Source organism: Mus musculus, chromosome 13, assembly GCF_000001635.26.
Source record: "Mus musculus strain C57BL/6J chromosome 13, GRCm38.p6 C57BL/6J".
NCBI classification, from domain to species: Eukaryota; Metazoa; Chordata; class Mammalia; order Rodentia; family Muridae; genus Mus; species Mus musculus.
The window spans coordinates 40896779-40920745 of record NC_000079.6 but is presented as its reverse complement, the minus strand read 5'-3'; the positions used below and the strand labels follow the sequence as shown (position 1 = coordinate 40920745).

The 23967-nt window shown below is 46.1% G+C and overlaps 1 protein-coding gene and 1 long non-coding RNA gene across 7 annotated transcripts in view; one reads left to right on the top strand and one right to left on the bottom strand.

Annotated features, from left to right (window-relative positions):
* The window catches only part of Gcnt2 (glucosaminyl (N-acetyl) transferase 2, I-branching enzyme), a 101125-nt gene that overhangs the window by 40147 nt on the left and 37011 nt on the right, over nt 1–23967 (bottom strand). Inside the window, exon 1 of one of the 6 annotated variants that reach the window (XR_003950429.1) lies at nt 1945–5591. The exons of 4 other annotated variants lie outside the window; for them this stretch is intronic. Coding sequence is in view for 1 of the 2 variants with exons in the window: in NM_133219.1 (NP_573482.1) it covers nt 1945–2863 (919 nt within the window). In the remaining variant the exon portion in view is untranslated. Of the gene's footprint in view, nt 1–1944; nt 5592–23967 lie in introns of those variants that run through there. One more of the 6 variants, NM_133219.1, reaches the window with a different exon arrangement.
* On the top strand, nt 2977–19923 carry Gm31683. The gene is made up of 3 exons (XR_382246.4): nt 2977–3331; nt 13009–14037; nt 19464–19923. It is a non-coding gene; the product is annotated as a predicted gene, 31683 (long non-coding RNA).

The following is a 23967-nucleotide window of genomic DNA, read 5'->3' as shown; positions in this document are numbered from 1 at the left end:
CTGTACAACAAAAACAATACCAGAGGCCACGAGCAGAATATTTCCATGTGTTCCAAACAGAAATTGGTCGGACTGGCAGGTCAGCCCAGCAAGTATAGGTGCCCACTGCCTGATAACTGAAGCCCAGTGAAGTGAGTTCAATACATGGAACGAGCTCCACAAAGCTATGTTCTGATCTCCATACATACATCATGGGCCTCCATACATACATCATCATAAGCTGACACACAATACAGTTTTTTTTTTAAAAAGAAATGGGTGGAACAGAGCTACTAAGGTACCATAATGAATGTCACTTACTCCTCCTCCTGGAATTCCCTCCTGGGAATCTTTGTGACCTGACATCTTTGTGATCTTGGTGGCATCTCTGAAACTCTCATGGGACAGCCTATATATCTGTTCCCAGCCACCAGGTCCGTCCACTTTCTGCCTCACGGGCGAGTTCTGTGATTACTCTTCTAGTTCAGATATTAGAAATGCTGGACTATCAGAGATCTAAATATGTCTAACTGCTTTGAGTCCACTTTCGGATATGAAGATAGCTTCCAACAGCACTCAAAGGCAAGCCAAAGACAAGGCTGCCACTCCGAAAGAACCTGCAGCTATTCCAGAATGGCAAGCATAGGGCCATTCTTACCTTCAACTGACACCCACAAGCCACACGGTGCAATACTGGAAACCAGTACACTGGGACATTCCCATTGTAGCCCTCGCAACGTATGGGAAGCAGACTTTGGAAAGCAGCCCAGCAAATATAGGTGCCCACTGCCTGATAACAGAAGCCTAGTGATGTGAGTTCAATACATGGAAGGAGCTCCACAAAGCCAGTCCGACCAATTTCTGTTTGGAACACATGGAAATGTTCTGCTCGTGGCCTCTGCTATTGTTTGTGTTGTACTATCAACTGCATACCCTGGCCTCATTTCCACATCACCATAAACCATCAAAAAGACTTTCCCTGAGGTGAAGCGGAAGCACAAGGCTGTAAACAGGAACTGCAAATAAGAAATGATGGAGCTGGGCGTGGTGGCGCACCCCTTTAATCCCAGCACTCGGGAGGCAGAGGCAGGTGGATTTCTGAGTTCGAGACCAGCCTGGTCTACAAAGTGAGTTCCAGGATAGCCAGGGCTATACAGAGAAACCCTGTCTTAAAACCCCGCCCCCCCCCCAAATAAATAGGGTAATCTGAAAGGTGAGGATCCTACTGGGACGTCTCCAGCTGTAAGCACCCCCTGTGTGTCCATCTCTACTCTGCTACCCTCCCCTCTAGGCGACAAAATCTTGGGGCTAGGTTTGTTCAACAGAGATTAACTGAGACATGAGTACCAGAGTGAATCAGAGCGCTGCCTTTGTGAACATCTAAAGAGATTTCCAGGGTGCTAGAAAACAGCCCCGCCCACAATGTTGCATGAAATCTGGTCAACAATTAATTTTATATGTTCTAGAATGCCTTTTTTTTTTTTTTAAATCCATCTCCCAGCTTTGAGGGCTTCAGTCCTTATCCAGTACTATATGACCAGTGTTAATTCCACAGCCGTGCTGGAAACCCAATACTCATCTAATGCGGCAGCTTGTCTAGTCCCCAAGATATTCTTTAGGTCACTGCTTCTTGGATATTTATAAGACTACTGGGGTAGCACAAAACTGTCAGTAAAAGCATCCACACTCGTCATTTTCAGGGACCTAAAATTTTTTTTTCAAGTAATTTAAATGAATCAGTTCTCAGAACTCAGAGTTCTGAGCAATGGGGCCATTGAGATGAATGGACAGATAAACGCCCTTGCCACCCAGGCGGACAGATGCTTTTGAGCCCTTGCACCAGTGTGGTGAAGGAAAAGAATGATTTCCACAAGCTGCCCTGACCTCCACACCCATTTGCAATCTACAAAGAAAGACGGAGTAAACAATTTAAAGAAGAACTGTCAACGACTATTTGACACTGACCTGGAATCCTATTGAGTGTCACCCAAAAATGTTCATCAGGGCTATAGGTATCTTTAGACCACTCTAAGAGAGCAATGGCCCTTTCGTCATTCAGGATAAAGTTGACAAAGTCCCGGGTGAGGGCCACGTAGGCTGTGCCGAAGTAGATGATCAGTTGGTGTGGAGGTGGAGTCTTCAAAATATTTGTTTTATGCATAAAATATCCGTCTTTGCCTTTGCGTTCCTGGTGTACATATTTAGTCCGTACAACTATGTACGCAGGGGGCAGCACTCCCGGAGTGATGTTTTTCCCCTTAAATCTTTTCAGATGGTTAATTATTTCCTTGTTGGTTTTCAAAGGGAAGTCCTGCCCGCAGGTGTTGAGGACATATTTCCAGGGGACCTTGGAGGCCACCAGATCTTTCATGCAGTTCAGATCAGCCTGGAGCCGAGAGAAGCCACCATAGACCACCTGCTCCACCTTAGAGGCCAGGAAGGCATTGGGGAAACAGCTTAGTAACTGCCGCACCGCTTCTTTGAAGGTGTCTGTCGCCTTACTATCCACATGCACACAGTAGACGTTCTGGGGCATGTAAATGGCCCTGAAGAGCCTTTCAAAGGTATCGAAGTCTTTGTGGATCACCATGATGTAAGCCAGGGGAAAGGCAGCCTCTTCTTCCGAAAGGGGACTGGTAATATAGTGGCTCTGGATCCGGTATTGAGGACAGGAGAGTCTTTCTAAAGGATGTGGTGATGTGTCCCCCGTCGTGAAGAACGTATGATTTTGCAAGCCGTAATCACAGATGGTGACAGACGTCCTTTCGCTGGAGCTGTTGAGCTGCTGGTAGAGGTTGGGCAGGCTTAGCTGGCTGTGATAAAAAACCACAAAAATCACCACGCTGAGCGCAGAGACAGCGAAAACTTTCCCGCGTAGGCTCATTATTTAGGGTTCCAGGCGGGAAGAATTATCACTGGAGACTGAGAAGTGACCACAGTTCTGAAAGCCCAGGCGCTAGAGGTGGATCTGGCTCCTCCAGATTCGCCGGCTTCTCCCGCACAGATGCGGGCTCACGCTCCCCAGCTCTCAAGGCGTGGGTCTCCAGTGCGTGGGAGTCTGGCCCATCCTCCGGGACTGGCTGGAGTTTAGCAGCTTTCCCACCGCACTTCGCATCTGAAGCTTGAATCTCCTAGGAGGCGAATCCCTGCGGCCAGGAGCTCAGCCCCGCCCAGATGGGGGAAACCTCTTCATTTGCATACGAAAAGCTAGAGGTGCCTCCAGCAGGCTGCCTTCTGGAACGGAGCGACCAGACCGGGAGCGGACAGTCTCAAGCGTCAGCCCCACCCACCTCCCCTCAGTCCATCTAAACTGCTCTTTTCTCCTGCGTACACCCCTCATCTCCTACAAGAGGTGGGTCTGTTTTTTGCCCCCGCTTTGGGGAGAGTATAAGGCGAAAGCTCCTCGGTGTTCCTCTTCTTTCTTTCTCATTGTTTATTTTTTCATTTCAGTGTTATCTCCGCCCCTGGGCAGAGACATAGATACAGGGAAAAGGGCATTGCAACACGTCTAAATAGATAATCAGCAGAAGGGGGGGGGGGCCTTTGTGGTGAAGTGTGCTGGATTAAATCATTCAGATATGATGTGCCTACTCAGACTATGAGAAGAGGGAACTAAGAATCAAATCGTGGGACACCTGGCGAAGGTGATTTCTCATACTAGACGGTCCGAGCTGAGAACACGTAAGAGAGTAAACACACCATTGTTAGCATGCTATGTCGAAATGTGATAACCACTGGTTTCCGTTTCACACAGAGCTTCAGATGTCTAGAACTGTCCACACAGTATTATTTGCAATATTTGAGCACCTAGCTACTGAGTCTCCTTTAACATTAAGATGCCATCAAATTTGTGGTCATTTTCTAAAACTTCTGGAATCTTCTAGTCCCCTTCCCACACACCCAACTCTCCCACTTCCGGGACTCTGAAGAAAGAACAAATGTTTCTGGACCGTTGTAAAATTCCTGGAAGTATCAGTCATTGTGACTCAGGGAAACCAGGAAGAGCAGGTCTGGTTACAAGGCTTGGAATTCTCTTAGCTTACCTATGCACCCGGTGGCCAAACAGCTCACAGAGAATGCGGAGGGCTTTGGGGTGGGGGTGGGGGTAACCAAGGCTGGCCCCATGACTAGGTTTCTAGGCAGAACGCACCACATCTGGAGACTTCAGCATCTGCTCCAGTCAGGAAAATGCTGGGTGCTTAAGAGGCTCCCTCCCTGCCCCATTTTGCCCTCTTCGCCCATCCATTGTATATTAGCAGCTAGCGTGAACCATCAAGATTGATTTGGAACGCTGCCAAACAGGGTCCTCCGAACTCGCCAAACACAATTTCTTTGATTTATAGGGGAGGAAAGCTGGGATGCCCTTTCATGGCCACTCAACAGTCCACGGTGCCCACATCCAGATGTGGGAACCGGTCTACTCGATAACTCCTAAATTCAACCACGGAACAGGGAGAAATCCCTTGCCTCTGAAAACAACAGGCCTTCCCTCTGTGAGATGGCAGTAAAAACACCTGGCTGCAACTCCTTTTTCACAAGGTTGTCCGCTGGATTAAATGAGAGTCCTCTTGCTCACCCCTTAGAAGGAAGCTGGCCACTGGCTGAGTGTGAATTCAGAAAGCACTGCCTTTACTATTCTTTCTCCTCTTCTGAAAAACAGCCTGCTCTTCTCACCCTGCTAAGGAACGTGATCATTTGTTTTCCCCGCTCTTTTTATTTTCCCAGACAGGGTTTCTCTGTGTAGCTTGAGCTGTCCTGTAAACTCACTCTGTAGACCAGGCTGGCTTTGAACTCAGAGATCCACCTGCCTCTCTCTGCCTCCCTAGTGCTGGGATTAAAGACTTGTGGTAGGGGATTAAGGAACTGAATAAGACTGTCTTCTAGAAGGGACTTGATCTGGATTCAAAGAGAAATGTGTACTAACTATCATGTGATAAATCCAACCTGGGACTAAAAGTGCTCTTCACCATTTACCAGGCTTGATTTCTGTTCTTTAAATTTTTTGTTTGTTTGTTTGTTTTGTTTATATGTAAGTACACTGTAGCTGTCTTCAGACACTCCAGAAGAGGGCATCAGATTTCATTAAGGATGGTTATGAGCCACCATGTGGTTGCTGGGATTTGAACTCAGGACCTTTGGAAGAGCAGTCGGCGCTCTTAACCGCTAAGCCATCTCGCCAGTCCCCTTGATTTCTGTTCTTTATAAAGTAAAAGAGAACATTTACCTTAAAGCTTTCAATTGGGATATCTAATTCCCAGAGCTCACACTTTACTCCTAACAGGGTGTGGCAATACGAGTCTGTAACCACAGCCCTAGAGAGGATGAGACAGGAAGACTGTAAATTCCAAGCTCGGGGCTAGCCCAGGCTAGAAATAAGATCCTTTCTCAGAAAACCAATCAAGCTGGGTATGGTGTTGAAAATCTTGCATCTCAGAACTCCAGAGGCAGAGGCAGGCAGATCCCTGTGAGTCTGAGGCCAACCTGGTTTACTTAGAAAGTTGAAGGACTGTCGGGGCTGCATAGAGAAAGCTTTTCTCAAGCAAGCAAACACATACACATACATACATACACACACAAAAACAAAACAACTCAACAAAACTCCTTTTCTTCCTTTATCACTGATCACACACACACAGACACACACACACACACACACACACACACACACACACACACGAGCTATATAAGGGGAATACCTGAATAGACCATTCTGACAGCTTCACTCCTTTATGTAAAATATACCAGAGCTGGTGAGATGGCTCAGCGGTTAAGAGCGCCAACTACTCTTCCAAAGGTCCTGAGTTCAAATCCCAGCAACCACATGGTGGCTTACAACTATCTGTAACGAAATCTGATACTCTCTTCTGGAGTGTCTGAAGACAGCTACAGTGTACTTACATATAATAAATAAATAAATTTGTGGGGGGGGTTGTATTTTTGTGTGTGTTTTTTTTTGGGGGGGTGTTGGTTTTTCGAGACAGGGTTTCTCTGTATAGCCCTGGCTGTCCTGGAACTCACTTTGTAGACCAGGCTGACCTCAAACTAAAAAATCCGCCTGCCTCTGCCTCCCGAGTGCTGGGATTAAAGGTGTGCGCCACCACACCTGGCATAAATAAATATTTAAAAAAAAAAATATATATATATATATACACACACACCTACCTACCCTTGGGTAGGCTGTGGCCAACGGCAAAGAGGAAGTTAGAGTTCCAATTTTGTTCCTTTCCTTTGTCTTAACCTGATCTTACACAGGGAGTGCTGGCAGATGCCAAAGTGAAGTGAATTCAAGAATTTGGGGGTGGAGGTAGAGTGGAAGCTGGGGTGTTGCCACATGATTTATGGTTTAAAGCCATGGTAAACTCCCCAGCCCTGCACGCCAAACCAAAACCATACCCCAGCAACCACTTCTGCAGTTTGCCCTGGCTTGTCTGCCCTAGCGCTGATGGACTGAGAGGAATCTGTGATATCTTTTTATTGGCTAGCCTAAGGAGGTTTGTTTTTCCTGGTCTCCATGGTAACAGAGCCAGCAAAATTTTTTTTTTCTTCTAACAAATGTTTGGGAGAGCGGAGCTATTAACTTCCAATAAGGACATTGTTTCTGCTCTGTCCACTCTAGTTGGATATAACTACTGAAAACTGCCCTCAAGTGAACACTTTGTATCCTGCCTCTTTGTGGCTCAGGACAACCTTTATGGTCACAAAGACACAGAAGAAGGCTAACAAACTGCTTGCATGGTTGGGTTCCCCACCAACAAAGGACTGAGCAATCATAGCCTGAGGTGGGACCCAAAGGACTTCTCATTAATCTTATGGGGATTTTAGTTAAGGAAGGCAGAACGGGATTGGGACTCTGGGTGTGGCCCTTGGTTATAGAACCAAGGTAATGTTTATTTATTAACTGACGTAATATTTGTATATGCACGCCACAGGATTGCTACTCAGTACATTTCCATGTTACATCACAAGATCTTACATTGCTCAATAACCATCATTTCTCTGGTAGAAGCCCTCTCTCTCCTTGCTGGTGACTTTGAAGGGTAGACTTGTTTTTGATTATGGCTGCCCTACCGTTACCATACAACACAGGCACACTTTCCAGCCAGACTCTACCCGGGCACGGGTTGAATCCTGCATGACCTTGTTCAAGATCACTCTATCCTGTTCTGTACAGAAGGCTTCAGTTGCGCCTGACCAGCAACTTCTAACTCGTCCACGGAAAAGGTCAAAAAGTAAGCGGGAAATGATCCAACGAGCAAACCAGTAATCAGGAATTATGGGTAGCCCTGTGCTCTCCCGTGTACGTGGGTGTGAGAGAGCACAGGGCTGGTGGAGGCAGGAAGGCAACCCAGCCAAGGTGTGTTGACATCGGAGGAGGAGAGAAAGAGAATCTTCACCACCTCCTCCACAGAGCAAGCAGCACACACACACACACACACACACACACACACACACACACCTGTGCTAGCAACTAACACCATACAGAACCAGGGACCTTGTTGTATTGGAGCAGCTCAGGCGCTTTCAAAACGTTATCAGATAATTAATAAATTTTAAAATCAAAGTACATACATGTGCATGCATTTATGTGCGCATGGGCACACACACACACACACACACAAGTGTGCACACACACACACATCTGTACTTGGTCCTCTAGATGGCAATTTTACCACATCCTACTTAGGCATCAAAACTCAGGCAGTGTTAAGTCTCTTTGGAAGTCTTATTAACTGTAATATACCATCACAACAAACATTCTCAAAGCCAAGCAGAGGTGTAAGACTGGCTGATAGGCACCTATTATGAGCAACAGGCCCAAGAATGAAATAGGTTCAATTTCAAATTCACTTGCAATCATTTGTATTCCAAATAGCCACCACGGCCCAGCTCAGAACCATCTTTTAATTTAAGCTGTTTATGTAAACCAACACTGGATTTGAATTCACCTACACAACCCAGGCTGCCTTTAAACTCAGCATTACCTACATAACCCAGGCTGTCTTTAAACTCAGCAATCTTCCTGACTCAGCCTCCTGAAACCTAAGATTACACTTGTGTCTAGCTTCCATGTCTCCTTCCAATGCCCATCTTGTTATTTGTTAAGACCAACAACTCAGCTGGGCAGTGGTGGCGCAAAACTTTAATTCCGGCACTTGGGAGGCAGAGGCAGGCAGATTTCTGAGTTCGAGGTCAGCCTGGTCTACAGAGTGAGTTCCAGGATAGCCAAGGCTAACACAGAGAAACCCTGTCTCGAAAAACCAAAAAAATAAAATAAAATAAAATAAAATAAAATAAAATAAAATAAAATACCAACACCTCAAGTCTTTACAAAGACAGGGACATTCCTTGCTGTGAAGGGACTTGGAAACCATGAAGCTCAATGCCTGCAGGTCTGGAGCAACACTAGATGTTCCTCTGAAAAGAGTCGGAGTACAAAGGCTAAAATAGAAATATAAACAAACATAGGATTCTGCACATTTTGTTTGAAAAATCAGCTCTCTTCTTTCCTGAGAAAACAACAGCAGATACTCTTGGGACCGACTCTTAAAATGTCACAGAGGCTTCAGCAGTGGCCTCTAGGGGACCAATGTGACTTTCCTGGACTGTGGTGGCAGCCTGGGGACAGGCCGTAGGGATCATGAAGGCAAAGGTGAAGACAAGGAATGGATTCCCGTCACCAAGCTGGGATGCTTAGTCCCAAAGATGTGAAGAACAAGTCCCTGGAGGGGACCAGTCTTTTCTCGCTGCCCATCAGGGAGTCTTAACATTCTTGGCTTTTTCCGGTAGGCACCCCTCAAGGGAGAGGTTTGAAGATGAGGCTGGAGTGGGAGCAAACTCATACTAGCCATTAAACTAGGTTCAAGACTTTGTCACCATTGGAAACTAAAGTGATCATGGTGGTCTGGGTGTTAAATACTCTACCTTGGCCAAGATTTCCACTGATCCTGTGCAGACAGGCTGCTAAGATGACAGGATCATTAAGTCCCATCCCATCCTATGACAGGTGACAGACCTCTGGGCTGCTTCTCCCCCTCATCTTCTGTATCCAAGAAGCTGATGCTGATGGCTGGTTTTACCACTTCGGCAGGGCTGTACTGATACCTGGGTGACTTCACCAAAGACATTTTTGATGCTATCTCCAAGACATATATAGCCAACTGACCCCTGACCTCTGGAAAGACGACCATCCTGCAGTCATCAAATCTCCCTTTCAGGAATTCATTGACCATCTTCTGAAGCCTACCAGAGGCCCTTTGCGCAGGGCCTAGGACCCACATATGTTTTTGTTGCTAAGACAGAGTCTCTGGCATCCCAGGTTGGCCTTGAACTCACTAAGTAGCCAAGGATGAGTTTCTATTTCTGATCCATTTGCCTATATCTTCTAAGGGCTAGGAATACAGTCATGAGCCAACCTTGCCTGGACAAGTACTCTACCAACTGAGCTATATCCCCCGGACCTCTCTAGAGTCTTAAATAAGAAAAATCAAGGTGGCGCACGCCTTTAATCCCAGCACTCGGGAGGCAAAGGCAGGCAGATTTCTGAGTTTGAGGCTAGCCTGGTCTACAAAGTGAGTTCCAGGACAGCCAGGGCTATACAGAGAAACACTGTCTCAAAAAACAAACAAACAAACAAACAAACAAAAGAAAGAAACCAAAAAATTCTAGTAAGTTAAGCTTGTTTTTAACTACTACCAACAACAACAACAACACCCCACAATACTGAAATATATCTAATAATTTTTTTGTGTGGTGCTGAGCAACGAACCGCAGCATGCTAGGGAAACAGCCTACCACTGAGCTCCTCCTCAGCCCTGCTGTATTTTTTAACTAATCATTTTTGTGCTTAGGAGAGTAAGGCTGGGGCTGGAGAGATGGCTCAGTGGTTAGAAGCACTGACTGCTCTTCCAGAGGTCCTGAGTTCAATTCCCAGCAACCACATGGTGGCTCACAACCATCTGTAATGGGATTCGATGCCCTCTTCCAGTGTGTCTGAAGGCAGCTAGCTACAGTGTAGTCATATAAATAAAGAAAATAAGTATTTAAGGGAGAGAGGGAGAGGCTTGTGTCATCTAGAAAACTCACAATTGTGACCAAACATTTTCTTCAAAAAATTCTAGGCAAATATGCCCATCATGCCATTATCAGTCAACAAAGTTCTTTCTAAAAGGGCCAGGGAGTAAATGTTTTAAGCTCGTGGATAACTCATTCATTCATTCTCTTGGTGTCACTCCACACTGATGCTTGTAGCACAAATGTGACTAAGACACACTGCGACTGTTTTGCAGCAAGCTGGAGGTGGGACCCTAAAATCCCAAAGTAACATAACTTCATGCCACGAAGCAGTCTTTCTGTTCTTTGGATGCTGCTCTCAACTGGTTGAAAATCAAACCAGGACTGGAGAGATGGCTCAGTGGTTAAGAGCACGGGCTGTTTGTGTGGAAGATATAAATTCTATTCCCAGCACCCACAGCTCAAAACTCTCTGTAACCTCAGCCCTAAGCACTCTAATGCCCTCTTCTGGCCTCCACAGGGAGCAGGCACATATGTGATGTACAGACATACACGTAACCGAAACACTCATAGACATAACATTTGGGAGGGGGGATGGGGTTAGAGACAGGGTTTCTCTGTATAGCCCTGGCTATCCTGGAACTCACTTTATAGACCAGGCTGACCTCGAACTCAGAAATCCGCCTGTCTCTGCCTCCCAAGTACTGGGATTAAAGGCATGCGCCACCACCGCCCAGCTATACATAACATTTTAAAAAATTATAATTTCTTAAAGAAAAAAAAAACCTGAAGTCAGGCCCGGCCTTTAGTCCCAGTACTCAGGAGGCAGAGGTAGGCAGATCTCTGAGTTCAAGGACAGCCTGGTCTACAGAGTGAGTTCCAGGACAGTCAGGGCTACACAGAGAAACTTATCTTTAAAAAAAAAAAAACAACAACAACAAACAAACCAGCAACAACAGAAGAAGGAATCAGAAATGGAAGAGAAGGGTCTGGAGAGATGGCTCAGTGGTTAAGAGCACCGACTACTGCTCTTCCAGAGGTCCTGAGTTCAATTCTCAGCAACTACATGGTGGTTCACAACCATCTGTAATGGGATTCAATGCTTTCTTCTGGTGTGTCTGAAGATAACTACAGTGTACCCATATAAATAAAATAAATAAGGAAGGTAAGAAGAAAGGAAGGAAGGAAGGAAGGAAGGAAGGAAGAAAGAGAGAGAAAGAGAAAAAGAAACAGTAAACAATAGTGACCCAAGTCAGAGGAAGGCCACAGGCTATCTCAGGCTGATTCCTGCTCTCTGTTTTTTTATTTTACTCTCGTAGGCTGCATACTGCCATTTGAATGCCCCTGACATCCACTGTTAGCATCTACATCCCCCCCCCCCCCCCCCCGCATGAAGGCACAAGGTGCTGGAAACCTTGATCATCCTTACATAACCAGAGGGAAGCTCATTTGACAGCGTACAGTGCTGGGTGGATGAACAGTTTTGACAAGTAACTGACGCTTTTAACCTCAAGTTCCTCCTCTGTAGGATGCAGATAGCAGAGGCCGCCATGTGCATGGTGGGGATTAAATTGGCCCGTGTGCACAAAAGCACTTGCATATGCACTCCCTGGTTTCTAAGGGGGTGACCGAAAGACTCAAGAGTGGACATGTTTGTTTGGCTAGCCCTGGACGTATCAGGGCAGAGTCCAATGCTACCATTATGCTTGATGTCTGTGTCTGCCTTGGTTTCCTTTTTAGTTCTTCTAAAGATGGAAATATTAAAAACATAGTTGGGAGCCAAGCATAGTGGCGCCTTTAATCCCAGCACTCAGGAGTCAAAGGCAGGCAGATTTCTGAGTTTGAGGCCAGCCTGGCCTACAAAATGTGTTCCAGGACAGCCAGGGCTACACAGAGAAACCCTGTCTGGAAAAACAAAAACAAAAACAAAAACACCACAAAACACACACACACACACACACACACACACAAAAACCCAAAAAACAAAAAACCAAAACAAAACAAAAAAACAACATTTGGATGGGCTTGGAGAGATGGCTCAGTAGTGGTTGAGAGCACTCACTGCTTTTCCAAGGGACCCAGGTTCTATTCCCAGTGCCCATATGGCAACCCACAACTACTTGTAACTCCAGAACCAAGGGGTTAACGGCCTCTTCTGGTACCATGTATGAGGTACAGAAGCACCTATGCAAGCAAAACACACATACATATGCAACTTTCATAATACGATTAGTCTTATAGGCCTCTTACATGATTGAAATAGGCTAGCACGGTACAGTGACACAATTGTGTATCCTGATATCCTGAGAACATTCGCTGCCCTCAATGTGCCTTAGTTTCTCCATTATTAAATTTAATTGGGCTGCGGGGCGTATATTTTTTTGAGACAGGATCTCTTTTGGCCTAGTCTGGACTTGGACTTTACTATGTTGTAGAGGCTGGCCCTGAACTCGTGATTCTCTTGATTGGCCCCTCCTCCCACCAATTACAAGAGCTGTGTGCCTGCATGGCTCAGCTAAGGCTTCCAATTTCAAAGGCAAAGGGTCTAGAACAATGATGGCATCTGTGTGAAAAGCCACCTGGGTCTTCTCCCTCTATAATCCCGCCTGCCTAACTTGCTCTTTCTGAAGCACTTTTCTGCTTCCTTAGGCAGCCCTGCTGGGTAGCTGCGATTGCTCCTTTTGCCAGCTGTAACTCTACCTAAGCCAAAAACAAACCCAGCAGAGAACAGGAAACCTCAACCCTATGTTTTATAAGTGTCTATTTAGTTCCATGTCAAAGAACAGCATAAGTAACTTTTTGTCTTTTGAAACAACCTTTATCTGATCTCTGCCAGCTCCTTGGGAGAAAACAACAACCAAAAGTTGCAAATCCATGAGACAGGTCTCCCCAGCTCTATCTAGGTCTAAATCTGAGTGCTCTTTGGGTCTCTTCTCACATCAGCTACTTCCAACTGGTTCCCAGACCCACAGACGGAAGGTCCGGTTAATTGGGTTGGTTTGTTTGTTTGTTTTACAGTACTGCTACTGGGAACCGAATCTCTGTCTCCCACAAGCTAAGCATGAAGTCTCCACCAAGCTCCAACCGGACTGGGAGACGAGACATTTTACAACATAGCTGCTGCCAGAAGCCTGTATCTCCAGGGTCCCATTGTCTGCACATCTCCAAATAAATGGAAACACAACAAGACAGCTGGTTGCTTTTGCTCAACTTCTAACTTTAATAACCCTATGAAATTTCTGAAGTGGTTTTTAGTTTACCCAATCCACAACAGAAAAAGTCATTTGAGACAGTTTATTAGGACAGAGTTCTTGGGCAAATCACCAAATTCGGACATTTCTTTTGCTCCCTGGGAAAATTATAGCTGACACAAACTTGCCTGCAAGATACGTCCTTCCTGTACAAGCATAGTATTTGATTCCCCGCTGATCGAACCGGCTTTCCTTTCAAAGTGCTGGTCCAGGGAACAGAGATTATTTAAAAATTATTGTCATAATGTATTTTTTCCTTTTCTCTCCTTTTTCCTTTCTCTCTTCTCTTTTTCTTTTCTTTCACTGTTTTTTTTTTTTTTGTAAATATGAGCATTTACTCAGTTTCAAAGTTGCTATACTTGAAGTCACTAATGTTTAAAATGAACGTAACTAGCCAGAAATCTTATTTTGCCTAAGACAGTGAAACTGTGCCTGCAGCACCATTTGCGTATTCCATCAGAATTTGTTCGAGTGTCTGGAAGCTGGCCTATCTGTACTGACAGGAGTTGCTGAGCTACAGGAGAAAACCTTTCTGACCAGCCAGTGAGGCACAGAGCAGTTATCACAGAAGGCATCGCTGAAGAAAACAGAGATATCTAAGGTGCTGAGTCTGGCCTGAAACTATGTAGCTAAGGATGACCTTGAACTCCTGCGCTCTCTACCTGCTGAGAGCTTGGATTGCATGTACCAGTATATACAGTACTAGAGATCAAACCCAGGGAGTTGTGCATCTCCTAGCAACCGAACTACATTTTCATTCTAATTCTTGATTTCGACATGCCTTGGAAAGAGATGGGTGAGTGGAAATGGGTCAAAGAGACTCAGGGTAACCAGGTATCGCTGTTTGCCTTTGTCCTTGACTGAGGGAGTTCCCAGAACATGAGGTGTTCAGTGCTAAGCCTCGCAAATCCTAGGCAAACCGGGAAGAACTAGTCACTCTGGGTACCACTGCCCTCATCCGCTCCCAGAGTGAGAGTCATTACTGATTATTAAATGGCTAGTAATTGATCAGCATGAAAGAGAAAGAAAGCCTCAAGCAAGGCTGTCCAAAGAACCAAGCCGACACTGGGTCTACAGCACACAGCAAGTCTGTGTGCCCCTTCTTCACATTTCTCCAAACCAGTGAGGTGTGGGGCAGAGTGATTAACATTCCCAGGATAAGTTCCCAGTGAACTAAGAAGAGTGTGCCTAAACCAAGCCAACTAACTATAAATTCCTTCCCTCGTAGACATGATGTTTTAGTCACAAATGATGGGGAAACTAAAAAGATGACAATTCTCATAAATGATACCATATCCATACCCCCTCTTGCCAGTACATGTGAATTAGAGGTCTTGCTATGTTGTATACAGCACTAATCTAAAAGGGGAGGGGATGATTTTATGAATGGGAATGTTATTCTAAGATGATCAGGAAGTGGTAAGAGGTTCAAAAAAAAATCAGTTTATGGGACAGACCAATCAACCATTCATTAATCTCTCTGGCTCAGAATTTGCAAATCTGTGTGTTAGGTTTAGAATAAATGCATTCTGTGGCTCCCTTGGGCTTGGAATCCATCATCAATCCCACTTCCAGCATACAAAAGAGGCTGTTTTCACAGGGAAGTTGTAATGGGAAGCTTGGCTTAGATTGAGGGGTTGCCAGCGGAAGTCCAAAAAAAGTTGTCAGACTACAGAATAGAGATAAACCAAAAAGGGCTGTGAAGTGGTGCACAGAGCAGCTCTAGCACCAACTGTGTGGGAAAACAAAAGCCAATCAACCCGGGAGCAGGGAGCCCCTTCCTGGTCCTGCAGGGTCTGGGGAAGGCAACTGCTAGGTGGGAAACCAGAGAAAAGCTGGGGTTTGAGGCAGAGGTCTTCCTTCTACAGAACCCCAAAGATGGGGAAGGATCTCAGACTTGGATGGAGTACAATTTAATGAAGGACAAGTTAGGTGAAGACTGGGGTGCAGAAAGATGGCTACGGAGGAGGTCAAACAGGACGTGTCCAGAGAGAGAAGAGATAGGCCGACCTTTGTCCAAAGCTAAAACCATTACACCAACCTTACCCTCCAGCTCTCTTAGGAAAGAACCATTGTCTCCTCCCGTATCGTCACAGTTAAATTTTGATCTTTTCCAATCTAAGCTGAAGAGAAAGATCATTCGGAATGGAGGTTGTAGAAGAGCAAGGTTCAGGGCACAGGCTTCCCTCTCACAAACCCCATCCTCCTCTTTCCTAGGATCGAGGCATTGTAGGGACACGCAAGGTCGACGTGGCTGGAAACAGCTTTCTGCCACTCATGGCTTGGGCCTGAAGCAGCCTAAGAAAAGAACCACACACTTTGTGTGCGGCAAGAGGGGGTCTCTGACTGGTTCTGTTGTGGAGAATCACATTAAAGGTGTGGTTTTTATGTCAGGTAAAAGCCTGACGATGTGAATTTGACCCTAGTTCCATCCCTGGAACCTGCGTGAAAGGCGTGCAGTTGTGAACTCCTGGAATCCCAGTGCTGCTTGGGTGGGGAAAGAAGGCACACTCGAGACTCAGCCAGAAGCCTTCGGACCAGCATAGGAAGCAGAGAAGCCTTGAGTGATTGAAGAACTCTGAGACCCACCATCCTACATTAAATTGGCAAAGCCATTACACATATGGACCAGGCAGGCTCAAGGGGAACGAGAAAGCTTTCCTGAGTAGTCTGGGCAACCATAGATGAGCGTGTATGCAAAGACTAACCAAAACAGCTTCCTCCTCTAGGATGTTTATAGAGTGCTTCTCTACAGAGGCCTCCAGTGGAGACTAACCGAGCCTCAAGCCCCATGAACTTGCTGAGGTTCCCTACAGCAAGGGTTAGAAAACCACACCCGATCCCAGCTCTCCATGCGCACGCGTCCTTTCTTCATTGCCTCTCGGGCCCCAGCCAGGGTTCCAGGACCCAAGCTGCACCGTAAACAGCAGGCACAGCCTCAAGTATGCAGCACAGGAGAATATTCTAGAGAGACCCTGCCTCCGGAAAGTGGAAGGTCACGACTGCCTCCCAACAGGTTTTCCTCTGACCTTCATACATATGCCATTTTGCTTCAGTTACAAACCGTTTCCTAAGGCTAAAAAATTGTCCGCTGCGTGACTCCAGATTAAAGGCAGGGGCATACAAAAACGGTAGCAATTGTTGGACATTCTAAGAACCAGCAAAAGCTCCTTTCCCACATTCCTGCACCAGGTTCTTTGGAGTTCCCCCGCCCTGTCTTCAATGACTCAAGGACCAACACCTTACCCCCACATTCCCACAGCTGCCACATTCTCCCCACACACATGATCCATGCATATATAAACCCCGCCATCACAGACAGCCTGGCTTGTCGCTGCCTTCACCCACATTCATAGCCATTTTTGCATACCCTACCCCCCAATAAACCTCTTGCCATAATGTCTGTTTTGTGACTTTTTTTAAAGCGGCATTCTTCGGCCCCCTATAAATATTCTGTTGACATAAAACCCTTCATTAGTGCCTTTGGCCCAACTTCCGGCTCACCAATTGCTCTGCCCTCCATCCATCACTGGCACTCAGTAACTGATCCCTCTCAGTTGTTGTAGACACACCCGTGAGCCCAAAAAGGCTCCGTTGAGCATCTGGTACCCGCTTTGGTACTCTTAGAGATGAGTACTCCCTGCCACAGTCTTTAAGGCTATGGTTCACTGTCCCCCTGTGTAGTGGCTATTCCTGGTTGTCAACTTGACTATATTTGGAATGAATTACAATCCAGAATTGGAAGGCTCACAAATGACCCTTATCTGGAGGCTTGGAGATCCTTATCTGGATCTTGGTTTGGAGATCTTGAGCCATAGTGGCTATGGATTCCAGAAGATTGAATCTCTGAGTTTAAGGAACACATCTTTAATCTGGGCTACACCTTCTGCTGGAGACAATATAAGGACATTGGAAGAAGGGGGTCTAGCTCTTGCTCTAGCTCTTGCTCCTTAGCCTGCTTGCTGCGTGAGACTGAGTAACTGCTAGATCCTTGGACTTCCATTCACAGCTGCGACTGAACAATTGTTGGGAATTGGGCTGCCGACTGTAAGTCATCAATAAATTCCTTTACTATCTAGAGACTATCCATAAATTCTGTGACTCTAGAGAACCCTGACTAATACACCCTGGTTCACTGTCCTCACACCTGACCCTTTCCCTTGGGTGACAATTCCTCAGCTTGGTTTTTTTTACCTTTTGGGCTCACTCCAAAACCCTGGTCCCAGGTACTCAGTCTCCTCTGGCTATTTGCCCTGACCCCTGTGGAGTTTGGTGATAACCACTGAATGGCTTGTGTCTTCCTCAGGCCCTTCCTGAGTCCTGGGAACACCTTTGACTACAGTGACATTCCCCTTCCGCCATCCAGGAAAACAGTGTCTTCCATACCGTCTCATCCCCTTTAGGATCCTCCTAGCCTCCAGCCTCTCCACCCAGCTCCTGCCCTGAAGGGGCCCCACATGTGTTTGCTTCTACAATCAAATTTGGCCTCAAGTCTCTCTTAGATAGCCAATCCAAATGGCCTCCCAGTGCCACCCTAGATCACAATATTATTTGGGACCTTTAAAAATACCAGTCCCCCAAGCCCCCAACCCCATCCCTGAAATACTTTTTGACACAAAACCCTTTCAGAAAGGTCATTTCTTACATTTCACAATAGTTTAACACCATGAAAAAGAGCAGCTTTATAACCTAGATGTGTTCTTCAAAGCATTAGCCTTTGATTTCCTACTGACTGCTCATTTTTGCTTCTCCAGTGCACAATATGGCTTAGGAGGTATTATAAGGACACTGTGTTAGCTACTTCTCTATTGCCTCAATAAACCCTGGGACAAAGGCAACTTCCAGAAGGCAGGGCTTATTTAGAGTTTACAATCCCAGAGGGGGCCAAATCCATTTTCCTCACAAACAGCGGAGGAAGTAAGGCTCTGAGCGAATGTGCATTGTTCAACAAGGGCACAGCCATGTCAGGAACTAATGGCCTCAGCCTCACAGAAGTGGCAAAGCCTTCCCCACATGAGGGGAGAGAGGTGGCCAAGGCTTTCTCCAGTCAAGAGCAAATGTTGCTAGTGTGTATGGAAAATATCCACTGCATATTTCTCTCCTCAGATGGTTACGGCTTGAAGACCGATCCCGTCCAGAGACTGCTCTGCCAAGATGAGCTAAACCCGTCTCCTAGTTCAACTGTATATAATAACGCTGCCTCCTTGTTTATCTCCATTAATAACCCTAGCTGTATGCAATAACCCTGTATCCCTGCTCAGCTGTATACAGTAAACAGACTGTGTTTTGGGGGTGCTACGGCTTTTTCTCTTAGAGAGTCCAGGCCACCCACATGGCTCAATAAGTCGTGACAACTTCCAGAAACATTTAGAATCAACAAATGCTTTTCTCAGAGATATGCCTTGTTAGAAGCATATCCAGGGTATTATTAGACTATTCTGAAGGGGAACACAGGCCAGAGGCCATCTGGGTGGATCTGAACGCAGTCAGTCTGCTTATGAGGATGGGAGGGCCTGAGGTAAGGGCAGCAGTAATGAGAACCCAGAACTCACTAGCTATTCTTCACAGATGGATGGACACACAGAACGTCCTGGTTAGATGGGAGGAAGGGAGCAGGAAGTCCTGGCCATAAAGAGCGTGACCACCACGAACAATGGTCGTGACTCAAGAAATGAGTTTGTGAGGGGGAGGCAGATGGGAGGGACAGTCTGCCAAGTCGGTGTGAGTAGGAGATGGGAAACGGGCACCCCCAAAGCAAGGAGAGACATAGGGCAGGGGCAAGCGAGCTTTGCATGGTTTTAGGGATGTGCTGCCAGTGTCAAGATCACTGAGATGTAAGGGACAGTGAGAGCCAAACGGGAAACTGAGAACAGGTTATTGAAATGTCCTCCAGCCTCCATTTCCTTCATTCCAGTTCCCCTGAGAACAGTTGTGCTAAACTCAGCTGGTGTCCCAGAGTCCTTTCAAATATCGGGGATGAAGAATACCCAAAGGACAGAATTTATCCATTTCTGTGCACATTTCCCAAGGAGGGATTAGCCAAACCTCGAACTCTGACACATTTGGCAGCATGACAGTCAGGTCAAGATCTTGCAGTTGTAGCTCAGTCTCATGACAAATTTGCAATTCAAAAACAGCTAGCGCCTGTCTTTCTCTTTGATAGATTTAATTCTACGTAATTTCTGTTTTTAATTTTTATGTGTATGGATGTTTTGCCTGCAGGGATGTCTGTGCATCATCTGCATGCCTGGGGCCAGGGAGGCCAGAAGAGAGCATTGGATTCTCTGGAGTCACAGACTGGTGTGAGTTGCCACGTAGGTGCTGGGAACAGAACCTCGGTCCTCTGAACCTGGGTCCTAGCAGCCAGTGCTCTTAACTGCTGAGCCATCTCTGTCCAGCACTTTTATCCCATCTGCCTTCTTAAGTAAAAACAGATACTAGGATAAGAAAAAAAAAAAGCTGTAATAACAACTCCAGAAGAAGGACCCTACATAGTGCCTTGCGGATAATGCATTGGATTGCATGGAAAAAGATAAAGAATTTTCCCGTGGCATTGGCAGTGGCTAGCAGCTCTATACATTCAGTGAATAGAATCGTTAGAGCAGTTTATACATCTTCACAGGGGTCAGGTGAGAGGTCAGGTGACAAAATCAGCTGCATTACTGGAAAACAGTCATGTTAACACTCCTACTCCCTTTGGGACAATCCCTTGGGGGATGTGTCACACTAAGATGACAGGCAGTCTCTCTACCATTCCAAGACAGACAAATTCCCCTTTAATCTTGCTCCAGATGTCCGCTTCTCCTAATGAACAACAGATGAAGAAGCTGGCTAGAGTCGAGGCTCTTATGCCCTAGACCTACACTGGGCTTTAACATTAGCACAGCTTCAGGACCAGACCACAGCAGAGTGATAAGCAGAATCTTTGCCTTTCTCTGGACCCCAGACTCATAGAGTGCATTGCAGGACAAGCCAGGATGATCCCCAGCACTTAAGTTTACGTAAAATCGGGGCGTGGACACAAACCTGTAATGCTAGTCCTTGGAAAGCCGAGAAAGGGGGGACAAGAGTCTGAGGCTAGCCTAGATTATAAAGTGATGACTCAAATAATAAGTAAGTAACTACATAAGATTGTATGCATATGGTGGTGTTCCCTCGGGATTGACATTTTTCTCCTGGAGCGAGCAAGGAGGTTTAAAGGTTATGAAACTCACAGAAACTTACAGAGCAAGTAAGATCCCTCTGGAGTGTTACAGAAACAGGAAGTGGCTGCTATAGGAGAAGAGAGTCTTCAGCTGTGTGGGTTCTGCAAGTTAAACAGGAAATGCAGGGACACAGCTCTCAGGCTATCTCATGCTAACAGCACCTAGGTTCCTGAAAGTAACCTTCGTCAAGTAGCCCCTGACCTACTCTTCTGCTTGACCGCAATCCTTTCACGGGTGTGCTGTGAGCCTATCTGGAGTGAGTAGGCGTTTCTGTGTCCGTCCTCAGGAAAAAGTCAAGCAATCAACCTGACCTGTCATCATCCAGGTGCGCGTATGCAGATGACCTGAAGGGAGATCTTCACTGTAGGAAGGGTGCTTGTGTATCAGTGGTTGTGCTCTCTCTAAGGAAAGCCAGGCATGAGCAGTTGTTACCTAGGAACGTTCAAGACAGAAGTAATGCGAGACTGACAGCCCGAGCGTGGGAGCTCGGAGGAGGGTGAATGAGAACAGGCTTTCTAAATGTGATTCTAAGTTGCATCTTCAAGGAAAAACATCTGCCAGTCAGGTGTTGGGGGCAGGGGGGAGGGATAAAAGGAACATCCCAGAACATCCTATCCCAGCAGGGAATGGCACAGATTATGACAGGAAAGCCAGATATGGCACAGCTAGGACCCACAAGGTATCTGGTAGAGCTAAAATGTAAAAAGCACAGGACATAGATAGAGGCACTGGGAAGTCCACAATGCAGATGGCAGTGAGCATCGTGGGCCCAACAGGCTAGGATTTCACACTGTAGGAGTAGCTACATATGGAGAGGAGAGCCCATGTGACAAGAGATGATTTTATAAATGCCATTCTGTCACTAGAGGGTAAGCCAAAGTACCCTGGAGAGGTAAGATGGCTTAGCAGATAAAGGCACTTGTCCCATTAGACAGACAGATGCCCAGAGCCCACAATGGAAAGATAGAACTGACTAGAAGTTGTTCTCTGACATACACCCTTGTGCCGTGGCACATGCACAACCACACTTAGTAAATGTGGAATATAAATTATTTTTTAAAGCAGTCTGGAAGCCAGGCAGTGGGGTGCATGCCTTTAATCCCAACTCTTGGGAGGCAAAGACAAGTGGATTTCTGAGTTTGAGGCTAGCCTGATCTACAGAGTGAGTTCCAGGACAGTCAGGGCTACACAGAGAAACCTTGTCTCAAAACAAACAAACAAACAAACAAACAAAAAGGGGTCTGGAGCGGAGGCAGGATTAGAAGACATGCTATTGTAAGAGAGAGGAACTCAGAAATTCACCAGGGCAGGAACGAAGGCAGCTGGTGTCTGGAGTGCTGGCAGGTAGGTGCAGTTTACTGAATGCCTGGACTTAGTGCTGGCATTACATCACCCTCTGGCTTCATTTGCCCTTACTCCCTGGGAGTAGGCGCTATTAAGGATTTGTTATTCCAGGACATTCATGCAAGCACCTACAAGCACCATGCTTCGCCCCAGCTCTGTCACCTTCATTTCCAGTAGCTGCACTGACTACTTTCTGGATCTCTCACTACAGGAACTCCAAAGTCCCTATTTGAGACCTGGAGACTCAGTGAGCTCACACCTGAGGCTTAAGTGACTCCCAGCTCCCTGCCAGACTCCTGACATGGAACACATACACCATGTTTCTCACCTAAAAGAGATGTGACCACAGGTTAAGTAGGCTCAAGATAGAGGTCTCCATGCTAATGAGATACCTAGAGGCCTGGAGGGCGTAGCCAATAAGCTTTCCTCCCAGGCCTGCCAAGTCTCCCAGTCTCAACCTGCTCTACCTTACCAAACTTCCCGGCATTGTTTTGCACACTGTACCTCTCTAATAGAGGGTAGAGGGAAGCATTTATCTGTGAGCAGGGCTAGCTAAGCACCAGCTCTGTGTGCACTGCTCAGCTTCCAGTGTTTGGACACAGTGCGTTTGTTACTGAGCTGCCCAGCTCTGTGTGCACTGCTCGGCTTCCGGTGTTTGGACACAGTGAGTTTGTTACTGAGCTGCCTAGCTCTGTGTGCACTGCTCGGCTTCCGGTGTTTGGACACAGTGCGTTTGTTACTGAGCTGCCCAGCTCTGTGTGCACTGCTCGGCTTCCGGTGTTTGGACACAGTGAGTTTGTTACTGAGCTGCCTAGCTCTGTGTGCACTGCTCGGCTTCCGGTGTTTGGACACAGTGCGTTTGTTACTGAGCTGCCCGGAGTTCATCTTCCCACTTGCAAAGCATTGACTTAAACAGCCACGCAACAAGAGTCTTGTGATGATTCTATAGGGACGATGTGGACCCAAAGGCATTCCCTTGCCCTCTCTTGTGTCTCTGCTCACATGAAAAAGCCAAGATTTCTGAGAAAACGGACCATTAGGAGGAGAAAAGGGAAAACCTCTTGTAGGTCCGATTATACAGCCATTCCACAGCGTAATAAAGTATGAATCTGCCCTTTCATTACCTGGACTCTTAGTGTTATTATAATTAAATGAAGGATTAATAACACTAGGTTCAATTTTAAATTAGTACATAATGTGTCATTACTTCTCCTTCCCCTGTTTATCATATGATTCTGTTTACTGTATATTAAGTATAAGTATTCTAAAGGTTTGTCTTTGTTCAAGTTACTTCCTTTTTTGTTTTTTTGGTTAGCATAGAAAGAAAATGAACGTCAGTCTCTGTGACATTTTATACACATAGATCATTATGTGTGTGAGTGTGTGTGAGTGTGTGTGTGTGTGTGTGTGTGTGAGTTTCTGGCGATCAAACACAGGGCCTTGAGCATCCTAGGTAACCCTCTACCACTATGTGATAAACCAATACACTTAGTGCTTTCTCACTTCTCCCCAGCCATGTTATGTTATGTTAAATTCCCTCATCTATACATTGGGAACAGCAGCCCTATATTTTTTTAAATAGGATTCTTATAAGCACTGAAGGAGATCAAACATAAGAAATCCTCTCGCGCTGGGCGTGGTGGCACACGCCTTTAATCCCAGCACTCGGGAGGCAGAGGCAGGCGGATTTCTGAGTTCGAGGCCAGTCTGGTATACAAAGTGAGTTCCAGGACAGCCAGGGCTATACAGAGAAACCCTGTCTCGAAAAACCAAAAAAAAAAAAAAAAAAAAAAAAAAAGAAATCCTCTCGCAAACTAAGTATGTTCACACACAATGAGGTCACAGTATGATGACAAGATTTCTATAGCTTTTGGGAGGTACATTATCCCCTGTGTAGGCTAACTCAATTAAACTCTTGATATGTGCATGTCCATGTGTGTATATATGTGTGTAAATATGTACAGATATGTTTTATATTTAGGGACATCTCTGTGTGTGTGTGTGTGTGTGTATACATATATATTGCACATATTTAGGAAGCTTATAAAATACGTTTCCATGTGGTTTTTTTCCCAGACATCCTTAGAGTGAGTTACACCCTCTCCTCCCTCCATCTCTGCCCTACCTTCCCATTCTGCTTCCTACTCAAACTTCCCTTCCTATTTAGGTTGCCAAAT